Below are 25,128 nucleotides of genomic sequence, written 5' to 3'. Positions count from 1 at the left end.
GGGTGAAGGTCGAGGATGCTGTCAAACATCTTACAATGCAAAGGACAGGGCTCCCCATCCCCACCCCCCAACAAAGAATCACCTGGCCCAATCAGTACTGAAGTTGAGAAATCCTGATTTAGAGGATGATCACTTTTTTTTGGTAACAGGAGCATATATTTATAAGCGTGCAAAAGGATGTACTGGTAAAAGTGGTACCTTGAGGACAGATAAGGGCCGACTTTCACTCCTTACTCATGTACCTCCTTAACGACTGATTTTTAGAAACAGTAAATAAGTATTCCTAAGTAATAAATATACTTGCAGTTGAAGCTAAGAAAAATAAATTACGTTGCAGGTCTCTTACATAGAATAGGTTATCAAAACCACCGTCTTTCTGGAAAACAAGTCCTTTTTCCTGCAGCAGCTTTATAGCATTCCTAAATATACTATGAATTGCCTTGGAAGTGGTGTCATTCTTAAAATCCACCTGTAGGAAGAAAAAAAAAAGGAAAAAAAAAAAAGAAAAGAAATAAGTCCCATCTTACAGCACTTGAGGGCAACTCCCTAGACCAACTGGTTATAAAATTCACCCAACAGGCTTCGTATCTGATGAGTCAAAAAGATTCAGGTATGCATGGGCCTAGCAGGATGGTATTTAAGGAGGATTGGGAAGTTTGCTCTGGCAGAATCACACTTGATAACTGTTCTACCTCTTAGTTATGATTTTTTTTGTTTGATTCATTTAACTCAATGATATGAAACAGAAAAATCAAAATGACAATCTTTGATTTTTTTAATACAGAACCAAAAATTCTATACATATTGGCTCACTTTTGCATTAAAATTGTGGCCATATATGCAATCTCTGTCCTAAGGACATCAAAGAATGAAATAAGTTGGGGATTCCAGCACATAAATACTAAATAGACTCCTTATTTTAAATAGGGGATCATGGAGGCAAATAGCTGTGCAGAAGAGATTTGTCAGAGGGGAGGGTCCATGGGCTAAAGGTGGACAGGGCCCTGGGGGCAGCGAGAGCTCGAGGAAGCTCGACCCTCTGCTGCTGTCAGTTTGCTCCCTCCTCAATTTCAGTATCCCTTCCCTTCTCTAAGAGCCAAGTTTGCCTAGAGAGGTTACCAGGTCATCCTACTTCTTATTTCAAGGAGGCCAGGTTTTCAGCTATGTCCCACCACGGTAAACTAGATTGTGTGCTTCCTGAGTTGGGGACTCATCTTGGCCACGTGCTCCCTGACACACAGTGGGTGACCAAGAAAATATGTGTGCAATCAGTGGATAGAAATACCCCATATAGATAGGCAGTATCCTTCTAATTATTCCATGAGGGATTCTCAGTTCATTCCTAAAACAAAGACAGTGGTCAGTAATAACTGTCCTTCAAGGTATAGATCCATTTTTAATGTGACAGAAATATATCAAGATATGAAAAAGATCAGAGCACCAAAGAAACGTGGCAAAGCGTCCCAAAGGGTGTTTGGAGGCCCCATCCTACCCCTCTAGTGGAAGGTCCTGATGGAGGCTCTCTGGGCCAGCACCGACAGATGCTGAACCAGAGAGTGGGCCTGGGATTTGCCAACGACAATCCCTCAGAGTGACAGGGAGAGGAAAGGAACCCCCAAATGCCCTCAAGTATTGACAATTCCAACCCGAAAGAAACCTTCACTTTCTAGAAGAGGCTTCCCAGACAGGCATTGTTTGAATCTAATAGATCTTGGTGATGTTTCACAAACGTCCTCTCCTGGGCTGAAGAGGAGAGTCTAACATTCTTAATTAATAGCCTAGGTTTTTCCTCAACAAAATAGACCTGGAGAACCTGGCCATTGAGAACATTCCAGGTTATGACAGCACCCATTCTCTGAAGGGAGAATAAGGTTGAGAAATATCTGATGACTCCCATGGGCAGAAAAGCTATCTGGGTGTGTTTTGAATAAACACCTCACCCAGCAATCCTCAGCCACACATCTTTTTATGCAGGGGGGCTTGAGGCAAAGCTGTTTTTAATTTCATACATGAGTGCTCTCACTTAGGAAAAGCACGATCAACCCAATACAGGCTCCCCCACACAACTTTATAGCTGCTTCAACTTCATAATTGTAAGGAGATTTGTCTTCTTTAGTCGATTTAATAAAAGGATCCTAAGGGTTGAGTTTATTACGTCTCTTACCAATATAGAAACAAATTGGAAACTGACTAGAAATGTTGTCGTACGATTATCCCTGTCATTAAAAATGACTCTTGGTTATCCCCAGACCATACAGAAAGCTCGGTTCCTCCTGCCGGATTTCAGTAAGATCAAGCAGCAGGAAGAGAGGCTGTGAGGCCTGGGAGAGTAAAAGCAGTTTCAGCTGTGAACAAGGAGGACCCAGCAGAAATGGCTCTCTATAAACATAAACAATATGTGAAGCTTCCTTTCCAAAAACATTTGCCTCAGCTGACCTCGGGACATAATTCCCTGCTGGTTATAAAGATACAGTCTCAAGGATAAAGCCTCTAATCATCCCTCTAGCTAGTAGCTTTTCGTGGCCTGAGATGTGTGTCTTTCTTGGCTTTTTCTGAAGAGCAATGGCAGACTCATCCCATTCAGGAAACTGAAACTGCTCAGAAACAGAACAGTGACTGGCTAAACAGGCTATGCCTTAGAGGCCCTCTCCTTGTGGCAGGTCAGGAACTGGGTGGATCTCTGAAGTATATATATAGTCTTCATTCCCAAACAAACTCAACATTTATCCAGTTGTCAAAGAAACAATGGTTTCACAAAGTTTGCTTATCATGTTTCTGGATTTGCTAAAAAGGGCCACTATGGGAAAAAAAAAAAGAAAGAAAGAAAGGGGGAAAACATTCAAACCCGCTCTCCCCAGCCTCTAAGCTATAACACCATCACAATGATTTTTTTGTTAAGCTTTCATCCGTATGACTACAGAAAGTGCCAAAGGATCTAGGGTTTCACCATCATTGTAAAGCATCCTGGATCTCCCAGGCTCTATTAAACAGAATTCAATTTAATGACACTGACCTCTCCAATCAGAGCCATGTGAGGGAATAATTCATAATTGATGGAAAAATAGTTTCCAAAGACAAAACAGATATAGTGCCACATTCATTTCTTTTATTTCTTTTTAAACATACACCACTGGGCAGGCATGAATTTCTGCTCTAAGCATTTTCAAGAAGATATCATGCCAAAAGTCTCCCTTTGGAATATTTTGAATGGAGGGGCCTTTTAATCCTCAATTCTCCCTACTTAATTGTCACAGAAGAGCTGATTCACAGGAAGAATGTGGTCTTTGCTAAGCTTCAAAGTTTCCTTCTAAACATGCCAAGAGAGTGGTCAGAAGTCCTGGGAGGCCAAGCTGGCACTGAGCCTCCTCTAAATGATTAAACGGGAAGAAGGTCACTCTTGCTGTCAGTGGACAGCTGAGGAGCTGCTACAACTGTGCAGAAGCAACAGTGGCACAGAACAAAGCAGCAGTCCTGACCCTCCCCACCTCCGCGTGTCCTGAAACGATATCCCTCATCTCCGTGTATGAAATTGCAGGTCACTGGGCACACAGCCTGGTGCCAGGAAGAGATAATTAGGTTTGCGAACGAAACTGAGAAGCAGTGGTAGTGCTTAGGAGGTCGGGATGAGGACCTGGTATCTGTTCCACCAGAATCACGAAGAATATGTTATGTTACCTCACAAGGGTTATGTTACCTTGTGAATAGAAGAATAATTATGTTACCTCACATAAGAATAAGTATGTTACCTCACAAAGGTATTCATGGCAGCCCTGGTGCTAACGGCAAAAGGCTGGAAAACATCTAAACAGTCCAAGAATGGAGACATCCCTTAAATAAATTACGGTACACACAGTAAAAGATTATTATAGAGTACCAAATATGTATGTATGGCTAGGAAAGGACCTACGAGACACACTGCCCATTGAAAAGCTGGGTAGATATGATGCTTAGTATGATACCATTTGTGTAAAAAGGGGGACACAACTACTCCTAGTTTATAAATGCAGATTATCTCTGGAAGGATATTCATGAGACTAGTAATGGTGCTTGCCTCTGTGGCAAGCGGAGGAGGAGGAAGGATGGGAAGGAAACAAAAACTAGACACTTTCAGGGACTATTTTGATTTTTTTATTTTTTGTTTTGATTTTTGGCCGCACTGCGTGGCTTGCAGGATCTTAGTTCCCCGACCAGGGATTGAACCCAGGCCAGCACAGTGAAAGCACTGAGTCCTAACCCCTGGACTGCCAGGGAATTCCTGGATTATTTGAATTTTTAAAACCATTCATTCCTCAACCAACAAATAATTGTGGAGAACATACTTTATACCAACCCTGTTCTAGAGAGCAAAGAGAAAGACAGACAAAGCCTCTGCTCTTAGAGAACTTAAATTCTGGCAGAGGAATAGGCAGGCAAACAAACACCAGTGCTATCACGGGGTGTGGAAACAGAGTGATAACACAGTGAGGAAGCTGGTGGCTTTCAGAGCTGAAGGTCAGGGAGGGCAAGAAGGTGACATTCAAGCAGAGATCATTCTCGGGGCAATAAATGAAATAAATACAAGTCATGTTACAGCAACAAAAAAAACTGAGGAATTTCAATGAAAAGGCAAGTTTAAGACCAAAGTCTCACATGATTCTTAATTTCAAGCAAATAAGCAAACACCTAAAAACTTAAGTTCGCGTCTAACACTATGGACAAAAAAAATGAGGACAGTTCTTTCCAGGATGAATAAAAAATTACCTGAGTGTTCACTGCAACTTTTGCTTATAAACCAGACTGAATACAACTTGGTCTTTATTTAAATTCCTAAGACATGATAGGTTAATCTTATTCTAGAGAAGAGAGTGCAAGTCATTAAAAACTTTGGTTCGAGTTCAAGAATCATCTTGCTGATCAACAAATAATCTTAGTATAAAAACAGATGATTGAACTTGGTGTACCCCCAAAATAATAAAAAAAATAAAAAAATTTAAAAAAAAATAATCTTAGAAGGATAATTAGCTCTTCTCATCTATTTCCGCCTCATTTGGCTCCTGCTGACATTAAATACCCATCTCAGTGAGTACTAAGTACTATGAACCTTAGACTATTTTTTCTTCTACCTGAAGATTAAGCTTCATGAGATCAAAGAGAGGAAAAGAGCATGTCCATTCTCCTTTCAAATTCTCAGTGGTCAGTGACCTTTCCAGAATAGAATCAGCATAACCTCTATTCTCCGGGTACCCCCTGTGAGTCTCAATGCCACAGTCATGTCCACCCACACCCTCCAGCTGCAGATTTGGGGCAGGGGCCTTGAATTCTCATGTAGACATGCCACACTTACTTGCCCGAAGCAGGCACTGTGAATCACAGGCTGGTTGGCAAGGGACAGCAAGGACTCCACTGTTTCCAACTCCTGCTGGTAAAAGGTTTGCACTCTGTTCTCCACAAGGAATTCTTTGGCTTTTTCACTCAGCAGACACGTGAGACTGTCAAGGTCCAGGGTGCCTGGATTGCTGCTGGGAGAAAGTTTTAATAAGCCCTGCAGAAAACAATTACTTTTGTTCCTTTCGGACGCGTGTAAAACTGAAACAGCTAGCAAGTGCAATGCTATACTGCTGTGTGTTTTTGACATACGGAGCAATTCATACAGTGAACATTGCATGGTTGTTTAAAAGGATGAGGCAGAAGTACAGGAACTGATATTTGTAATAGATTTAGAAAAAAGTCAAGCTGCAGAATAGTATGTAAGGGACCGTGCCGTTTTTGTAAAGAAGCAAACAACAACCCACAAAATACATGGATGGATATTCAGGCTTGTGTATGCAACAGAAGGAAAAAGTCTAACAGGATATACACATCAACCTCTGCACAGTGGTAACCTCTGGGGAATGGTACTGAGGCAGGAGACAGGAAAATGGAGAACTTCCACTTTTTACTTTATACAGGTCTATAGTTTGAGGGCTTTTTTAATATAATTTTTTTGAGTCTGTAATCTATAAATATTTAATATATTTAAGAAATTAAAGGGTACATGGTGAACAGTCTCCTTTCTATCCTCCCTCCAGTCCCTCCCCACCCTCCCAACCCCCATCCCCAGCAGCCACTATGATTATTTCTGTCTCCTCTGAGTTCTTTGAGGCATATAGTAGCAAATACACATATATTCTTAATCCTCCTGCTTATTTTTCCCTCCCTCAAAAAGAATAAAATCATCCCTGGTTGAGAGCGACTGGTATTGTTTCCTTGAAGTATTTTGATTCACCCAGCGAACAAAACTGCCTTGGTGCAGTTTTCTTCAGGTTTCTTGCCTTGGGGTTCATCGAGCTTCTTGGATCTGTGAGTTTACAGGTCTCATCAAACGTGGAACATTTTCATCCTTGATTTCTTCAAATATTTTTTCTCTGCACCCCCCTCCACTCCTTCAGAGACTCTAATTACACATACACCTTCCTTACCACAACCTTACAACATCTGCTCTATTATTACCTCCACTTTACAGATGAGGACACTGAGGCATCCAGAGGGTGACAGATTTGCCAGAGCCCACAGTGAGTGAGTGGGTGGTTCAGGATCTGGACCGAGGCCCACCCCAGCATCTGGGATCCCACTGGTTGGCCTCACTGCTGTGGTCACATCCTCAGCAGTCATAGCCCATAACTTACTTCAGTGCCTCTTCTTCCTCTAGGGCTGGGCTGCGGAAAGGCTGGTCATAAACTTTCCTATAGATGGTGGGCAGCTCAAGCATCCTTGCGATTTGAACGTTGCACACTGGATCATCCACTTTATCTAACAAGCCACGGGGGAAAACATGCCACAGAAATTACACCAAGATTAGTTCTTTCCCACGTCTGGATTGCTGCCAGGACAACAGTAAACGGGGCACTTGGGGGGTCTCCTTCCTCGTGGATGCCCAGGATCACAGTCTAAAGGCACTAAATGGTTCCCAGTCACCCTGCGAGAGGGGATGCGATGCCCTAAGTGTCACAGGCATTGCCAGAGTAGACCAGGGCTAGGGAAAGCACGTGAGTGTATTCACCCATCTGGCAGAATGCTGGACAACTCGGCTGTCCTTGAGATTTCCAAGTGCAAACCAGCCAGACCTGTGCAAAGGGCACCATTCAGATGACAGAGGACACTTCTGATTAGCTGTTTTCTTTCAAAGTTAATGGATTCAATGGTGTTTAAGAAATTTCCATCATTCTGAAGACTATGAACACTCTTCCCTAAATGGATTTACACGTAGAATTTCACAGTATTTTAGAGACTCTACTATGTTGCTCAAATAAAATTTGTCAGCTATATACAATAAATCACATTTTCTTTTCCAATTTATTTATAGATACCTCTCTTCAAAATAAAATTAAGAGATGCTACTTTTCTAAAGAAAGCATGTTATAAAATATAATTTCCTTCATTAGAGTTATATCTTTTTATTTGAACTTTTTAGAAGTTTCTTTCACTAAACGAGTTTACTGGACCCACACACAGAATAACAACCAATTTGGCAGAGGTATCTTGTGCTTACAATAAGCAGTGGCATGAATTTCTCGCTCTCCTCTGTATGTGCGGATGTGACCTCTGATCCGGATAATGTCGCCAATTTCTATCTTTGTTCTCTGTGCAATGGTTTCTTGCAGCTTCTTAAGCTGTGAGGTTAAGCTCAGCTCTCTTGCACTTGCAGCAGCTGTAGTTTTGGGGGCCAGAAGGAAAGAGAGAAATGTATAACACAATCACTCCACCACATGTGGGAAAGAATTTGGGGTAGGACTGACACGAGACATTTACTCTATTTCTGATTGGTTGCTCTACTGTAGGAAATCTGTGTAATCTTTCGAAATCCTTTATTGGATAAAAGGCATAAGCTGTAATTATTCAAAAGTCTGGGTGAAGGGAACAGGAGTCTGGAGGAGGGCTTGACAACCCAGTAGGAGTGTTCCAATGTCTTCTTTCCTAGCCCTGCATCGCCTGTGCAAAGGGCTCTACGCCTGCCTGAGCTGAATTCTGTGTGAGTTCAGACAAGTTTGATGGCAACAGCTCTACACAGCCCTTTAAGTGTCCTTGCAAGGAGACAGAGGCTTGGCCTGAGGGGAAATGCACCCTAGAGTCTCCATTTGTGGTTGTTTATGGGGAAGGCAAACTCACCCGAGGTTGATTTTCCACCAAGGTGCTCAACACCCTAATCTCTCTCACTTTTCCTTATTGAGTAACTGGGCTAACCTCTCTCTCTCTCTCCCTCTCTCTGTTCTAAGGACTTTCTAACCTATGAGCACTCCTCACAACCACACTTATTTACTATTAGCCCCATTTCCAGATAAGGAAAGTGAGTCACAAGTCAAGTAACTTGCCCACAGTAAAACAACTAGTTAGCAACAAAGCTGGAGTTCGAACCCAGGCAGTCTCTGACTCCAGAGCCTTCCTGCTTATTCTTTATTCTCTGCTGCCTGCCCCATGAGTATACTCCTGTTTTCCATGGTTATAGCTCATGTGTGCAAACAATTTTGTATTGTTTTTCTGTCTGCATCACTTCAAATACACGTATGTATCCACAGAATCTATACAATTCAGCATTTTAAATAACATAGCATTCTGTCATGTTCATGTGCCACGATTTGTTTAGCTAGTCCTGTTAAACATTTCATCCTTCTTTCGTAATTTTTTATTTTGGTTTTTATCACTAGCACTGTACAGGGCTGAGAGGTCAGCATCTGGGTAATGGGAGTCAGTCAGACCTGGCTTGAATGTCAGGTCACTCCTTATTAGCTGTGTGACCTTGGGCAGACTGCTTAACCTCACTGTGCCCGTTTCCTCAGTTATGATGTGGCTGTAACAGTCCCCCTCACACATGGAGTTGTTGTGTATGATCTCAGTTAACCCTTACATCATGAGCTTAGCACAACGCCAGATCTACAGGAAACATTCAATAAAGGTTAGCTACTTGTGAAAATAAACAATTAAGCCCTCAAGACAAAAATTTTGTTTTTTTGGGGGTTTTTCATTGGGGATTACTGGATAGAAAAGTACAAACAGGCTTAGAGTTCATTATATATTATCAGGCTGTTTGCCAGAAAAAAACCATCAAACCATTCTCTTTTTACAAGGTGTCACCAGCAATGCGTGCAGCCTTGCAGCTCCTATATGGGCTTCAGTCATTTGGATTTTTAACACCTTAAAAAATACATAATGATTCTATAATGTTTTATTTTTGCTTTTAAATTGCCAGAGAGACCATGTGTTTTTATATAAGATGATTTACTCTCTGCATTTCTTTATGTATAAGCCCTTCATCTCTTCTGAACACTTTATGTTCATTTCTGAAAAAAAGGCAGGGAAGCTTTATCAGTTATGCCTATGACATCCACTCTCCCCATTCCACTGCTTTCTTTTTTGTTTATTTGATTTCATTTTAATATAAAAGTTTGAAAAAAATCTTTTAGTCTATCCCTCTTGTCACTGATGATAGCTTTCATTTCTTTAACATATAAGAGCTTAACACAGATACCCCTGTATTTATTGCAATAAATACACAACTTATCTTCTTTGGGTTATTTTATGTAAGTTGCAAGATAGTGATTACAGTTATCTCTTTTTTAATATTGTTATTTACCTGAACCAACAACATTTGTTAAATGCTTACTTATTTTCTTCTGTTGTATTATCTCTGCTTTGTCATATACTAGGGTTCCTATAATGGAATGAATTATGGTCTATAGATCAAATTTTGTGCTTCTTAATCTAATACAACGTAGATAACCATGGCTCTGTAATGTGCAAAGGCATTACTTTTTTTTTTAAATAAATTTATTTATTTATTTATTTTATTGGCTGTGTTGGGTCTTTTTTTTTTTTGCAGTCTTTTTTTTTTTTGCTGTGCGCGGGCTTTCTTTACTTGTGGTGAGTGGGGGCTACTCTTCGTTGTGGTGTGCGAGCTCTTCATTGCTGTGGCTTCTCTTGTTGCAGAGCACAGGCTCTAGGCACACGGGCTTCAGTAGTTGCAGCACACGGGCTCAATAGTTGTGGCGCACAGGCTTAGTTGCTCTGCGGCATGTGGGATCTTCCTGGAGCAGGGATTGAACCCGTGTCCCCTGCATTGGCAGGCGGATTCTTAACCACTGCACCACCTAGGAAGCCCAGCATTACTTTTCTTTTAACACACTGACTAAACTAAGGGAAACCGTAACCTAAGGAGCCTGGGGAACTTTGCATAGACCAGTAACCAATAGCTCGGAATCTAGACAAAATCAGCATTAATGTTACTCAACTTACTGGGTTTCTTCAGAAAATATCCAAGTATTACTTTTTAAAAGGTTATTCTATCTGAGTTTCTATCCCTACATCCTTTTCTATTTAGGTTGAATTTTAAACGTATTTATAAATTTCACTGCCACGATTCAGACATTATGGGTGATAATAAATGCTTCATATAGCACCTGAAATGATCAGACTGAGGGCTGGTCTGAGAAAAAGAGGCTCAGCTTTCATTTAAAGGGTGAACCAAACTGCCGAAAGAAGGGCTCAAGCTGTGTAATTTAATAAGTATAATGAGATGGTTGGAGCCTGACAGAATTTCATTTTAAGTGGCCTATTCCACCCTGAAAGATAAATCCTCTTTAAAATTCTAATAGTAAGTGCCAAGCTTTCTTAACTTTTCTCATAAGCTAAGTCCAAATGGTACATTCAATGTGACATTTGTAGGAGTTAATATTATATTTTTATACTGTAACTGACTGGAACATGATTTTGACTCAAACTAAATTTTGTTTAAAAAAATTAGTCTTCGATGGCCACTTTCCAGTGGAAAGTTTTAAAACAGGGTGATTAAATTAAAAGGAGAGAATGGACTAGTTGGGAACAATTTTAAAATATCACTTCATATATAACAAGATGAGAATCACTTTCAGACTTTTTCCTTGTCCCCCTACCCTCACTTTTTATTCTAAAAACAATTTCTTTTTTTAAAATTTTTTAATTAATTAATTAATTTTATTGGCTGTGTTGGGTCTTTTTTGCTATGTGCGGGCTTTCTTTAGTTGCGGTGAGTGGGGGCTACTCTTTGTTGTGGTGCGCAGGCTCCTCATTGCTGTGGCTTCCCTTGTTGGGGAGCACGGGCTCTAGGCGCCTGGGCTTCAGTAGTTGCAGCACATGGGCTCAATAGTTGTGGCTCACAGGCTCTAGAGCACAGGCTCAATAGTTGTGGTGCACGGGCTTGGTTGCTCCGTGGTATGTGGGATCTTCCTGCAGCAGGGATTGAACCCGTGTCCCCTGCACTGGCAGGTGGATTCTTAACCACTGCTCCACCCAGGAAGCCCTCAAAACAATTTCTGATTAAGACTACTGACTGTGACTGTTCATCTATTCATCTACTTACATATATTTTTTAAAATCTCACTTAGTATTAATAGACATTTTATTTAAAAAATTAGTCATATAATATTTCTGATGTCATTTAAAAAAAATGAGTTGATATTTGAAAATTAAAACAATGTCGAAAACAACAGCCTATAAACTACAGCCCATGGACTAAATCTATCCACAATCTGTTTTTGTAAATAAAGTTTTATTGGAACACAACCATGCCCGTTTGTTTATGTACTGTCTATAGTTGCTTTGGTGTTACAATGGCAGTGTTGAATAGTTGAGATGCAGACCATATGGCCCACAAAGCAAAGACAATTATTGTCTGGCTCTGTACAGAAAGAGTCTGCTAACCCTTGGTTTAAAACAAGTATACATATTGAAACTACACCTTCTGATTGAAGATTGTGACAATACAACAACCATAAATCTGCAAATGATTTTAATACCGAAAACATACATGAAAATTCAAATATCTGATTGTCTTATGGGTTTATTTCTTACCTCGGAGATATCTGCACAAAAACCTGTTGTCTCCCTTAATTGTTTTCTAATCTACGAAGCTTCATAAGCTAAAGTAGTACCACTGATACAGATGTTCCCAAATTAGGAAATGGGAATACCAAAGTTATATGAAAGTGATGGCCAAACTCTAAATGTAAATACATCAGAAAATTAAGCAAAGGAGCATCCCATTGGCCAATAGAGTCAAAATAGGAAGTTAAGATTCTGACAGGTAATGTCAAATAAAAAAAGAAGAAACGACTCCAAGTGTTACACATTGTCACCATGTGCATAACAGGAGGACACAGATAGCAGATGTTAAATATCAGAGCAGGTAATGTTTACTGAATAACCCCAGTGCATATGGCATCAAAATGCACACGCTGTAAAAGAGAAACAAACAAGGTCCCAGTTTCCATAGCTTCTCTAGAACCAAAAATGATCACCACTATTGCACAGTATATATTTTTTTAATATTATGAATTTAAGCAACTCAAAAAACTATCTAAAGACTATTAAAACATACTCAAGAAATTCCAAATGCTGTTTCAGTTATAGTCAATGAGTTCAATATACAATTTTAAAGTTCTTTTTTAGTTTATATTATTTAATGGCTAACTTCAAGGGAATCCTATCTTACGTTCTCATCAGTCTTAGAACTCCTGGCATGTCTATTTGAACAAGCTAGTGATTTCAGACAATTTAGATCATGGGAGCATAGCAGTTAGTGGCAGCCATGTTAGGACAAATGCTTTCAAAAAAGCTTTGGTCAAGTGATATGCCCAGAGCAAGGGGATTCTCACCTGATCAGCATTTAGGCTAAATCATCTTGACTTGTGTAATAACTGGCATGGTAAAAATGAAATGCTGAAACTTCTGGTAACCCATTCACACTCCTGTAGGCTTAGGAGGAAGTGAGCACCAAAGAAATGAGAGCAAGAAAAGCAACAGGTTCCCCTACAACATCACTTGGCAGAGCAGCCCAAGTTCTGGGTGCAGTGCTTCAAGTTGGTCAATGTAATTCACCAACGGATAAATGTGAAAATTAGCACTACAGCTGTTCTGCTGAGCTAGCTTGAGTAACATCTATCGGTTAACTGTAAAAGAAGCATGGCAAATAAAAGTACCTGATGAGGATTTGGTATTATTCAGTTTCTTCCAGCAGATGCAGTTTATAACTCCAGTGCTATCATCCACTGCAAGAGAAGTATAAGAGAGTAGAACAGAGATATGGGCATTACAGGTGAATTAGCACATTGCCACTGCACTCAGCCAAACTGACAGATGACATTTCTCAATAGCCTGGTTGGCCAAATCCCTGATCAAACTTTTCTTCCACCCTTAGAAATAATCTCTCACCACACTCCAGTGGGAACTGCTTGCCTGCAATGTCAATGTAATACATGAGCCCAGCAGAATGTAGTCAACGTTTCTCTTATCTCAAGGGTATTAATCTCTCCTAAAAAATGGTGTCCTCAGGAAGTTAAGTGCAAAGATCTCAATACCTGTTAACATGCAAAATCAGCTTTGCTCTCCTACCCTGCAACCAGAGACCATCGCCTGGTCTGTGGTTAGAGGTGCTCAGAGCACAGCCATCTGTCACCATGTGTTCTCTCGCTAGCTTGCTGACTCACCAAGACAAAGCATCCCAAGTCTTTTGGCCTGGGTTTCTCTTTGAAAGAGCTTCTGCCCAGTCCTTACCACTCCAGGGGATATAAGGAAAGCTAAGCATATCACAGAAAGGCAAAGTTTTATTTTCATAATAAAAAATAATTATATCTCGGTCATACAAACAGTACTGGTCTGGCTTATTTCAGCCACAGTGCAAACAACAACAACAACAACAAAATCAAAGAATTTCCATCTTACTTGGATTTATAACTGCAGAGAAATTTGGAGATGTCTGATCAGGGATAATAGGTGTTTCTCTTTGCCTAATTTCTGACAATCTCAGAACAGAGGTTGATCAACATGGGGTCAGTGGGCTTAATGATTTTTAAAAAATCATCAGCTAGACTGTTGTAACAACACACATACTATAGAAGAGACATACGGCAAAATTTTTTTATTGCTTGTTTAAATCTGTGTTGAAAGCAGAAGCTGAGAAGACTTCTTATACTAAAATAAATTCTAGATGGATTTTATTTTATTAAATACAAAATAGGTAAACTTAAGAAGATGAGAAGAAAATATGGGTGAATACTTTCAACTCTGGGCTTACAGTTGGTAGGGGGAGACTTCTTTAAACAGACCCCAAAGTCAGAACTCATTCTAAAAATTCTGATATATTTGACCAACTAACAACTAATACTGCATTGCAATTTTCCAAATAATGGAGTTAATATCTTAACATATAAAGAACTCATGTAAATTAACAAGGAAAAGACCAAAACCATAAGAGAAAAAGTGGCAAAGAAAAAGAATATGCCATTCATGGAAGGTATAAAAATGACCAACAGACATGGCAGTATGCTAAATCACTAGTTACCAGAAAAAAAGAAGCAAATTTAAATAACTTCTCAACTACTAGAATGACAAATATTAAAAATACTGACACCCTCATATGCTGTTAGTGGGAGTGTAAATTCATACCAAATTTCTAAAGATTAAGTTGGGAAATGTGTATCAAATTTTGAAATGTTTATATCCTTTGACTTAGTATTTACTTCCAGTAATTTATCCTGAGGAGAAAAATGGAACAAATGCACAGATATATACATTTTGTATAAGGATGTTCATTATAATATTATTTATAGTACTGGAAGTTGGAAATAACCTAAATGTTTATAAATATATAAATTGTTAAATTACAATGGCATGGCGTATGAGAATACAAAGTTATAATGAAGATCTAGTTACTGCTGTTAAAAGATATCTCATTGTACAAGAGAAATCATATATATACAGTCATCTATATCATATATAATCTAACATATAAAACATTAAAGTGTGTTTTGACAGACATGATCTTAAGACATTAAAATGCCAATAGCAGTTTCTTTTAGAGTATGCAGAAGGAACCCCATATTCAATGTATACATTGACTGTAAGCCTAATTCCAGAAATATTAAAAAGAGAAAGGAATATGCATAATAGTAATGAGGAAAAAAGGCATATCTATATTTCTTCAAATTAGGAACATGTTAGAAAAACTAGTAAGGGTGTTCACCTAAACACTGATATTGCTTTTATCTGATTTACAGCATTTCACATGAGCTTTATGTACTTCATTAAAATTTTCTCTAGCTTTAAATTTTATTTTATAATGAGTATCATTTTAAGAAGCAAAAAAAAAAAAAAAAAAACCAGTAAGGATGTTTTGAGTTAAAAAATAACGTATAACACTTCTAGGCACACTACTTCTCTGGCCAGTTTAAAATCTTGCCTTATATGCTAAGGCAAAAAAATATGAGCACATGAGCATTTGTTCTAGTACACATGAGGTCATTCTGGTCTTGACTGTAGTCTCCCAGGATTCTAGGTCTGAGCTTGAGTTGCCGCCAGGTGCTCTGTGTGCTCAGGGCACTGCCACCAAACCCTCTGACTTCCTGGTTTGTAACGTCTCCCAGCAGACCCTGTCCTGGTGCCCCGAGGTCTGGCTGCTGGCAGGCTCTGGAAGGGGAGCGTCCTTGCAGTGCTGGGCAGCGTCCTCCCCAGCTGGACAGCATGGCCCAGGCTACCAGCCTTTTGTTTCAGCCATAGGATGAATCACGGTGAGCAGGAACCCCAGCATATAGGCCTTCGGTGAGTCAGGAAGAACAGGACCTGGGACAGCAGGAGTGGCCGCCTGGCAGGTGGCCCAAGAGCCGAGCTGGGCCTGAGAACGTCAGGGAGTACGCAGCTCTCCCTTGAACAGGCCTCACAAGAATCAAAGTCACAAGTGTTTCTACTCTCAATTACTTCAGCCTGCAGATGCTTTTCATTTCCCCACAAACCACAGATGTGTCACGCTCTCATGACATCCAGTCTAAGAGAGGTGTTTATCGGGGAAGAGTCAGCCATATTGCCTTCATCTTTTTATAATGGGAAAAGGGGTTAAATGTAGCCCCTTTAGGTTAGAGGCATTATATCTGGCCTGGTTCTAGAGCCAGGACTGATGTCCTCAAACAGCCTCATTTTGATCTAAAAATCAGAAAATTAAAAACCAGATGCAGCTGATTTTTGGGGGGTGGGAGGAGGGGCATGGGCGAGAGAAAAATCGACTTTGAGTTATACGGAGACTGTGCAGCACACTGGAGTCAGTAAAGAGATTGGACCCATCAGTGGAACCTTGAGCAAGTAACTGAGCCTTAGTTTTCTCATCTATAAAATGGAAATAATATCTGTCCTTTCCATTTCAAAAGATTAGGAGGAGAATAACATGAAATTATGCATGCAGAAGTGCTCTGTAAATTGAAAGATACTATTATTTCATCACTGGTATTTGGAGAGGTAGTACTATAATGTACTACAGATAACATACTTGCCAGCAGCGGGGCATGCTGTAGGAACTTAGTGAATGTTTGTTGACCTGTCTGGAGAAAAAGAGAACCAATATCTTTGGTAAAGATATTGAGAGAAGAGATCCAGCATGGGGATGTATGACAAGATGATCTATTTCAGAGTTTCCAAAAAATATAGGCAGGGAAAAGGCAGAGGGCATAAGAAATCTCATCTCTCACAGGTTATTTTATAAGCACAAGACAATCATCCCCAGGAAAATGAATATATGTTGAAGAAATTGTATCTGTAAATTATCAATTATGCACAAACTGCCAATGAAATGTTCTTGGTAACCTAGTTCAAACTTCCTTCTGTTTTTTCCACAAGTAGAAAAGAATACAAATCCAAGTGCATACAATAAAAAGTGACAATGTCAGTTACAGCAAAGGTTTGGAATTCAAAGTTAAGCTTCCCACAAAATATCTAGCTTGGCCTCAACTACAGAGAATCGTAGGCAATATATTAAAATGATTACATTACACTCAATGAAAAAAAAATCAAGACCCATAATACTAAAATCATACTCTAATAGTTCGCTGGTATCCAAACTATAGAAACCTTTTATTTAGTTTCCATCATCATAAGCAAAGGGAAACTTTCTAATTATGGATATTTACCCCTTTGGTATACCAAAAGGCTTTTTTTTTTAACTGTTCTGTTAATTATTTTTTTAACTGTTCTGTTAATTATCTCTATAAATTATTTTTCATATCTTCCTGTCTTCTCAAAGAGTCTACTTTAACATTAACTGACCTTTTTTATTTTAAAGGTATCAATATAAACATATATTACCACCCTTTGCTATTTACAGCTATGCCCTAGGTATCAGGTGTCTGTCCCTGATCAGTCAGTGACTCGAGACTGTATTTTACTTCTTCTGCCTCCTAGCTCCCCAGCAGCCAACACCTGACAGTATTCATCAGTATCATTCCTACCTGTTGCCTCATTTTACATTTAGTCCACTTTGGTGGCTGCAAATGGTTCCCAACAGAGGAGGACAAGTGCTCGAGGTTTGTGAAAGGCCCCAGCTGCTCTGAAAGGCTGGGTTTGCTTCAAATGTCTAGCTAAGTGGGGTCCTTCCACATAAACTCAATGTCAGACAGAATTGTTCTTACCTCCATAACTGTAGAAAGCATCTCTTTCTCTCACTCCAATGACAGTTCCCAAGATATCCACCTGTTTTATTGGATGCCCATTGTAAAAAAATACACCTGAAATTAAAGGAAAAAAAAAAGGCAATGTCCATATAATGTATGATGATGTTTTCTGCTTCAGTAAATGTTAACTGTGTCAAAAATCAGTGACATGTTGCTTGCTAAAATTTCAGACTTAAGAATGAGCTCTTGACAAATGCCAAGCCCCAAGAAATTCAGATGTCTTTTCCTCAAGGGTTATAAGTAGAAAGTAGTTTTAAAGAAGCCTGTACTAGTACAGAAATGAGAAAACCAATACTGTCCAACTAGATCTGGTTAATCTTTCCACTTGTGACAATGAAATGCACTTCCCCGTAGAACTCTCAGAAGGGGCCTGAAAACAGCCACAGCATTATGAGACCCGACACAGTACTACATTTTGAGGGACTGGAAAAGGAAAGACAGAGAAAACCACGAGAAAGGCTCCTCTGGTTTTTCTAGGAAGCCAGTCATCATTCTACGAAGCAGCAGCAGCATTTTTTTTTTTTTTTTTTAAAAAGAGGAGATAATGAGGTTACAAAACACTACCCTTTGGGGCCAGCAGATTACAAATCAAAAACTTCTCTTTTTAAACTTCTATTGTCAAAGCCTAGGCAACAGAGCCAGTAGGCAGGTTCCCGCAGAGGAGAAATCTGAGAGAAAAAACCCTACCCACCGACACCCAGAGGCCTTTTTTGGACTCAGTGACCCAGACAGAACAGAGAGGGACTCCTGGCAGCGGTGAGTCCCCGATTCCCATCGGAGGTCCCAATGATGTCTCAGCCCCTCTGGGGCCCCCAACATCCTTCCTGAACTGCCTGTTTGGGCTTAAGCTACTTGCTTTGTGTTCCTGTCACCTGCAGCTAAAGAGTCTGGACTAAAATCCTCTCCAGCCTTTTTTTTTTCTCCCTACGATGACTGAATTCTTCACTTTCAGAAAGAGGCTATACATGTTTAAATGGCGACTTCCTTGTCAAATAAATATGTGAATTGTTAACAAAGAATCCGTTATCACTTTAGGCATTTTGCCACCCTCACACTCTCTGGTCCTCGCCAAGTCTGGTCAGAGTCTGTTTTCTCCACATCCGTGGTGGGGAGGAGACCCCGCAGCCTGAACCCTAAAGCCCTTCAGAAGCCCCAGGATGGCCTCCACTGATGGTTCTATTGTTTCCCATGTGGATAAAGGGGCTGGGGACCAGTCTCCCATGGCTGAGTCCCCGGGGGATGGACAAGGAGCCTCTGAGCCTCAGTCAGCCAGAGATCCTAGGAGAGTGAGACATTGTTTGAAGAAGGTGTCAAATTTAGCAAAAATAAGGGCCGTCTCCTTAGTAGAGGCATATTTCTAAAGATGACTTAGTGGACTGGAGACGGTGCACAAGACAACCTTGGGGGCCAAGAGCTGAAATGGCAGGGCCACACGAGGGAAGGAGCCTGGGTCCCCGTGTCATCCCCAGAGCAGAGCTGCTTCCTTCCAGGAACATGTGGACTGAATAGGATCAACCTGGCTCCACAGAGAGTCCATGAAATCTTTAGGGCAGGACAGTTCTGGTGACTTCTCCGGAGTTCCTACCATTGAAATCCAGTGGCAACCTGTGGGGAGACCCTCAGTCCTCCAGCCCTGCCTGCCTGCACAGAGCAGACACAAAGGAGAGAGGACGCCTTCGGGGGAGGGTGATCCCTGTAGGACCTTTGTGGCAGGCAGGCTCGGGCTTCCCGCAGCAGAAGGGAAGCTGAAATGGGGAGAATGAGCCTCCCCCAGGGTGGGGGGCATGGCGTCCTCTGCTGAAACGTGCCCCACCACCGCGCCCTGACCCTCCTGCATGCAGAGAGGGGCTATGGCGTGGCCCTGCTTTGGTCCAGCTTTGCTGTAGGGCCGGATGGGGGTCAGAGCGGCCCAGTTCCAGACGGGTCTCTGGCTGCAGTCAGCCCTTTCTGCTTCCCCAAATGCGCTGGATTTCCTTTGTGCTGAGCAGAGCCGAGTTACACAGAACTCCTTCCTAGAACCCGATGGGCCTCTCTGTCCCCCAACCTAACTGATGGTCTGTCCTGGTTGCCAGGCATCAGAGATGGTGTGCTCCTGGTGCCATCAGAGGCGGAACACCCCACAGGGCTCTGTGTGGCTGGTTGTGGCTCCCAGGACACCGGCAGTGGAAGGCAGAGCTGTGGAGCTCTATGGGCCCACGGAGGGCCTGCTGCCTGCCCCTGAAATGTCTGTCCAGCTCCATCCAGAAGCCACTGTGGGGGGCTCTGTTGGTGATGTTGAAAGCTTGAGACAAGCCCCAGGACACTTTGGGTCTTCCTGGGACACCCTGGTATGTGCCAGTATGGTGGTTTTTATAACGAAGAGCCAACACATTTTAAGAAGGGGACAAGAGCCAGCCAAAAGGTGTTCTGTCTGGGATGAAGTATACAGAAAAGGCAAGTATACGGAGAAGACTGGACTGATGACACAAGCCAACAAAGTCCTCAAGTCACCTGTGGTGGATACCAGCCCTCCAACATTACCAACCCTGCAGTAGGCAACACTTCAGAAAAATCTGAACAGGTCTCCACTTGAGGACACAGTAGGCTTTCTTGAAAAAAGACAGAAAAGGGAGCCCCCTAAACTTTCATCTCATTGACTGACAATGCTCATCTTCAAGGACAGAGTCGCTCAAAGATGCAAAAAAACAAGGAAAAATCATAAAAACAACACAGAAAGAACAATGGAGGACAAATTTAGCAGAAAACAACAGATGGTTTGAAAAAAATCATTCAGAGAAAATTGACTGAGGAGGATATACACTGCTTGGAAATAGAGAAGGCGGCTCCCCCAGTGTATAGAAACTTGAACTCTACACGTCAGAAGCACAACCTCCATAAGAAGGAGGACACGGATGGGACTTCCCTGGCGGTCCACTGGTTAAGACTCCTCACTTCCAGTGCAGGGGGCGCAGGTTGGATCCCTGGTCGGGGAACTAAGCTCCCACAAGCCGCACAGTGTGGTCAAAAAATTTTAAAAATTAAAAAATAAAAAATAAAAAAGGAGGACATGGAAAAAGCAATGGAGAGAACCACTTCCTTCTCTTAACACTAGAATCTCCTCTATGATAAAAGAACTTGAGAAGGCTGGATGGCAGCTCTATCAAGTGAGAGAAAGCTTGATAAGCTAAGAAAAGAAAATCACCACAACAACGGATACTGGCTAACGCTGAGTGTAACTTGCAGCCTTTCCCAAGTGGTCCTTTCTCTCCTGCTGCCTTTGTTCCACATGTAGCCCACAAAGCTCCAGCCACAGCAGGGGATCCATGCCCTGGATCATCAGGTCCCCAAGAAGAAAGAGAGTCACTCTGGGAAGGCTCAGGGACCCAGGATCACAGGTAGCTTTGATTCAGCTTTCACAGCAGTGACAGCCACACCCACAGCAAGACATCTGCCTTTTTTCTCTTTTTCAAAAGTTTTTTTGATTTATCTTTTTAGTCTAACTGCTGTTATTTAATTGATGCTACAACTGCTCTTACTGAAGTCTGATAGCATTAAAATGCCTAAGATAATATTTAAAAAATATAGATTCATTTGATATAATTCCTATGAATACATTATTTCCATGTCATTGGGCCCTCTAGAATTGGATAAGTGTTGTATTTTGATTTAAATAAAAGATTCACTATTATTTACCCCACCTTTAAAAATTGACATGAATAAAGAAATTTAGAATAATAAAGACCATTTCTGTATGCTATGAGCTGTAACCAAACCAAATCAAACCAAACTAAAACCCCAAACCTAAACAACATCACCACCACAGTCAAACTTCATGATATTCTATTGGTTTAACTAGAGGTTAAACACAGGTTAATGTAGAGGAGTTGACATTCTACAACCATTATGCAAGGCAATTCTGATGCTAACTAGCCAGAGTAAGGTTGAATGTCACAGGTTAAGGACACTGTCTCCCACAAGAGACTCTCACTCCAGGCATCAACCCCAACTTTGAGGATACTCAGGCCATGCACACTTCTGACTAACTGGCTACAAACACCTTCCACAACAACCTCAGGTTTGATACTTTAATAGAATGACACACAAGACTCGGGAAGGTGCTATACTTAAGATTACAGTTTTATAATGAAGGGGACAAACCAGGACTAGCCAAATGAAGAGATGCATAGGACAAGGTCTAGGAGAGTCTAAACATAAGGCTGCCATGTCCTCAGGACACATCACTTCACACATCGAGTATGATTACCAACCAAGAAAGCTCACCCAAGCCTCAGTGTCCAGGGTTTTAATTAGGGTTTTATTACATAAGCAAGACTGACTGAATCATTGCCCACTTGACAACTCAATCTCTAGTTCCCCTCCCCTCCCACGGGGTTGGGTTGATGTCAACCTGGCTGAAAACCAACCCTTCAATCACACAGTTGGTTTTTCAGGCCTGAACAGCCCCCACCCTGAAACTACCTAGGGGCCCAGAATGAGGCACCTCATTAGCATAAATTCAGAAGTGGTTCAAGGTGTCCACCATGAATAACAAAAACACTCCTATCATTCCAGAATCCCAAAGATTTTCCAGTAACCTCGAACACAGCCCCCCTAAACTCTCTATTATACATTTGTTTCTTTTTTAAAATCACTTTTTGGTTAACTTTTATTATTTTGTTTAAGATATTATTTGCTGTTTAAACACTTCTAAATGTTACGCAGTCAAAATAAAAGTTTTTTCTTGATGACAACCAAACCAAATACAACAACAACAACACAGAAATAAAAACCTAGACTAGTAGCATTTTCCACCCCTCAGACCCTAGAGTACAGTCTAACGAAGATCACTCTGCAAAATTATGGTTAATGTCTTCTTCAACCATGAGGTTTTGAAACCAAGCAGGGCCCTACAGGGCCTTCCTGGGTACCAAAGCATTTCCATGTCCCTTGTTTCCTTTTTTGTAGAAAAAAGGCTTCAGCCTCCCAGACCTTCCCTGAGTTCCAATGAGCAGTAGTTCTTTGAGCAGCAGATACTAATTAGGGGAGTGAGGGAATCCGCAGAAACAAAGAAAAAGCAGTCAGGAGACAATAGTGCAGCAATAAAAGTCCTAGTTCCCCCTCAAGGGATATACCTAACAATCTGATATACATCTTTGACTTGTTCTGCAGGAACTAAGACCCCCACCCAGGTGGAGGATGGTAACTGCAAGCTGAGACCCCAAACTGGTCAGAACCAGAAGGTTGATGATTGAGACTGCTGGAACACCACCCTGTTACCTCCCCACCAACCAATCAGATGAAAGTCATACACCCTGTAGCCCTCACCCCAAATGTTGCTTTTAAAGACTCTTCCCTGAAAACCATGATGGAGTTTGGGTTTCTGGAGCCGGAGCTGCCTGTTCTCCTTGCAATAAACCTTTCTCTACTCCAAACTCCAATGTTTTGGTTTGTTTGGTCTCACTGTGTCTCAGGCACACAAACTCAGTTTGACAACAGTTTCATTTTAAGAATTATGGTATCTGAAACATTACCACTAGTGACATAACAAAGATCACTGGGAGCAGTTTTCCTTGGTTTGTTGTTAATACTTTATAAAGTCCTTCACCAACAGGGAGGGTTAAGCCCCTATCAGGCCTCTGACACTTTCTTGAGCACCTACAGAAGATCTTTAAGCAAGACTGGCATTTGGTGTGAATTAATTTCTTTCTGAGGAGATGAGCTATGAAGAATACCAGACTGTTTTGGAAAATAGACAACAGTGTGGGAGGATGGCTGCCTTCCAAGGAAAAAACCAGATCATTTCCAACAATACTTAGAAAATAAAGGTGTGGTGAAAAAATCTGTACAAAAGGCTTGAGTATAAGGTCATCCAAATATATTTGTACATAGACTGGGAAACACACAAAACGTGGTCTCATTAAAACTGTGCATGCTTGAGATTCTTAACTACTTGTGACTCACTGCTTGCTACTCATTCAAAATAGCAAAGAGAGTTTAACCAAACTTCTTATATAGCACAGTAAACATGTGAAGATTCATCCACAGCTATGTGAATTACTTAAATTTACCCTAAACTATATTTGCTCTATTTGGGGGTATGAAGATCCTATCTTTTGTGACCACCACTCTAATTTTAAAAATGATTTAACTTTAATTTTATAATGCTTTATTGTTCCAATTACTATTACTTGAGAGTCCACCAGAGGCCAGGCACTGTTTAACTACTGGGATTACATAGATGAACAAGGCAGGTGATGTCCTTCCTCTCAGGGAGTTTATTTTATTTTGATTCTGATCTATTCAAAACAAAACCAAACCCCACAAGAAAATCAGGCACAGTTAATCCTCATTCTACAAAGAAGACACCCAAGCTTTACAGGTGAGTCACACTCCTGAGCCAGGTAAGTGGTGAAGTTAGGAAAGGCAGCAAGGCCTGAGCTTTCCGCCGCAAGCAGGCCCAGAGAAAAGCAACTGAGCATTTTTAAACATAAAGACCTCAAACCCCGGTAAAAACATTTTTCAGTACAAAGTTACTCCCCCAAATATCTATTTAAAAAGTAAAAAAGACTTAGACTGCTTTTAACTTGCACAGAAATGAACTTGTTTGAAGATCCAGGTTAGGTCAATTTCAAAGCCTGCAGCGGGAAAGGCTCTGCTAAGCCCCTAAGCCGCAGATTTCTGCAGCTTTGGGGGAGGGTGGGGTGCAGATGCAGCACACAGCTGCCACCAGGCCGACCAGCCACATACCTGGCACCTGGCGGGACTCCTTCAAGTCCAGGATATCCCTGATGTAGAGTTTTGCAAAGGCTAGAAACACAGGATCCAAACCCCACAAGAGGGAAGGGGTTTCCTCTTCACACCGGCTGGATTCAGACTGCATCAGGAGGCTGGCCTGTAGCTTCCAGCCAACCCCGAAAAGCTTTGCATCTAGAGCCGAAGATCTGGATGGGAGACAAAAATTAGGACGCAAAGCGGTTAAAGCGGGTGAAATCAGCACGGCCCCTAAGCTGTTCCCGGGCGGGCATCCCGAACTCTGGGAGGGGTAAACCCGAAGGTCCGGGGCCTGTCCAACTGCGCGCCAAGGGCTCGAGGAAAGGTGTCCCTCAAGTGAGGAGCCGTGAGCTCCTCACGACGCTTCCCCAGGAATCTCCTCTGCCCCCACGGGAGTGTTTCTCCTTCTCTAAAAGTACCAGTTGCTAAACGGTTAAACACCAACTTTTCACTTTGGGGCCAGAAGGCCACATAGACATACCCAGAAACCGTTTTAATGGGTGGAGCCCAAAGAGGGATAGGCGCCCTCGTGGCAACACAAGAGAGGGGCAGAGGAGGCGGGCCTGTCGGCAGCCCTGCCTCTGCACCTTCCGGTGCTCGGGATGAGACTCAGAGAGGGAGGAAAAGGAAATCAAACCCAGACCGGCTCGTCGCCCCTCCCGCCGCGCCCGCGCCCGCGCCCGCGCCCGCGCCGCCCGCCCGCAGGCCCCCGGAGCGCGCAGGCCCGGCCCTTCCGGCGCTAGGAGGCCGCAGGCACCCACGGCCTGGAGGCGGCGGCGCCGCGGGCCCCGCCCGGAGCAGGAGCGCGGGGCAGAGGTCACCCCTGGTGCTCCCGGCGAGGGGGTGGGGGTTGGGCCAGACACGGTTCCGCGCGCCCCGCCGCTGTGTCCCCGCCCCGGCC

The 25,128-nt window shown here is 41.9% G+C and overlaps 1 protein-coding gene across 3 annotated transcripts in view; it reads right to left on the bottom strand.

Annotated features, from left to right (window-relative positions):
• Nucleotides 1-24,842, bottom strand: part of STN1 (STN1 subunit of CST complex) — a 35,791-nt gene extending 10,949 nt beyond the window's left edge. Inside the window, exons 1-8 of one of the 3 annotated variants that reach the window (XM_057735369.1) lie at nt 24,709-24,842; nt 24,204-24,397; nt 17,436-17,531; nt 12,966-13,034; nt 7,508-7,666; nt 6,645-6,768; nt 5,324-5,498; nt 347-469 (exon numbers count right to left, since the gene is read on the bottom strand). In XM_057735369.1, coding sequence (XP_057591352.1) covers nt 347-469; nt 5,324-5,498; nt 6,645-6,768; nt 7,508-7,666; nt 12,966-13,034; nt 17,436-17,531; nt 24,204-24,336 — 879 coding nt within the window. In that variant the 5' untranslated portion in view covers nt 24,337-24,397; nt 24,709-24,842. The other 2 variants (XM_057735372.1, XM_057735371.1) reach the window with 2 other exon arrangements.
• Nucleotides 24,843-25,128: the final 286 nt, after the last annotated feature.

This window comes from Hippopotamus amphibius, chromosome 5 (assembly GCF_030028045.1).
Source record: "Hippopotamus amphibius kiboko isolate mHipAmp2 chromosome 5, mHipAmp2.hap2, whole genome shotgun sequence".
Lineage (NCBI taxonomy): Eukaryota > Metazoa > Chordata > Mammalia > Artiodactyla > Hippopotamidae > Hippopotamus > Hippopotamus amphibius.
The sequence above is the reverse complement of the archived record's forward strand: the minus strand, read 5'-3'. Positions and strand labels throughout refer to the sequence as shown.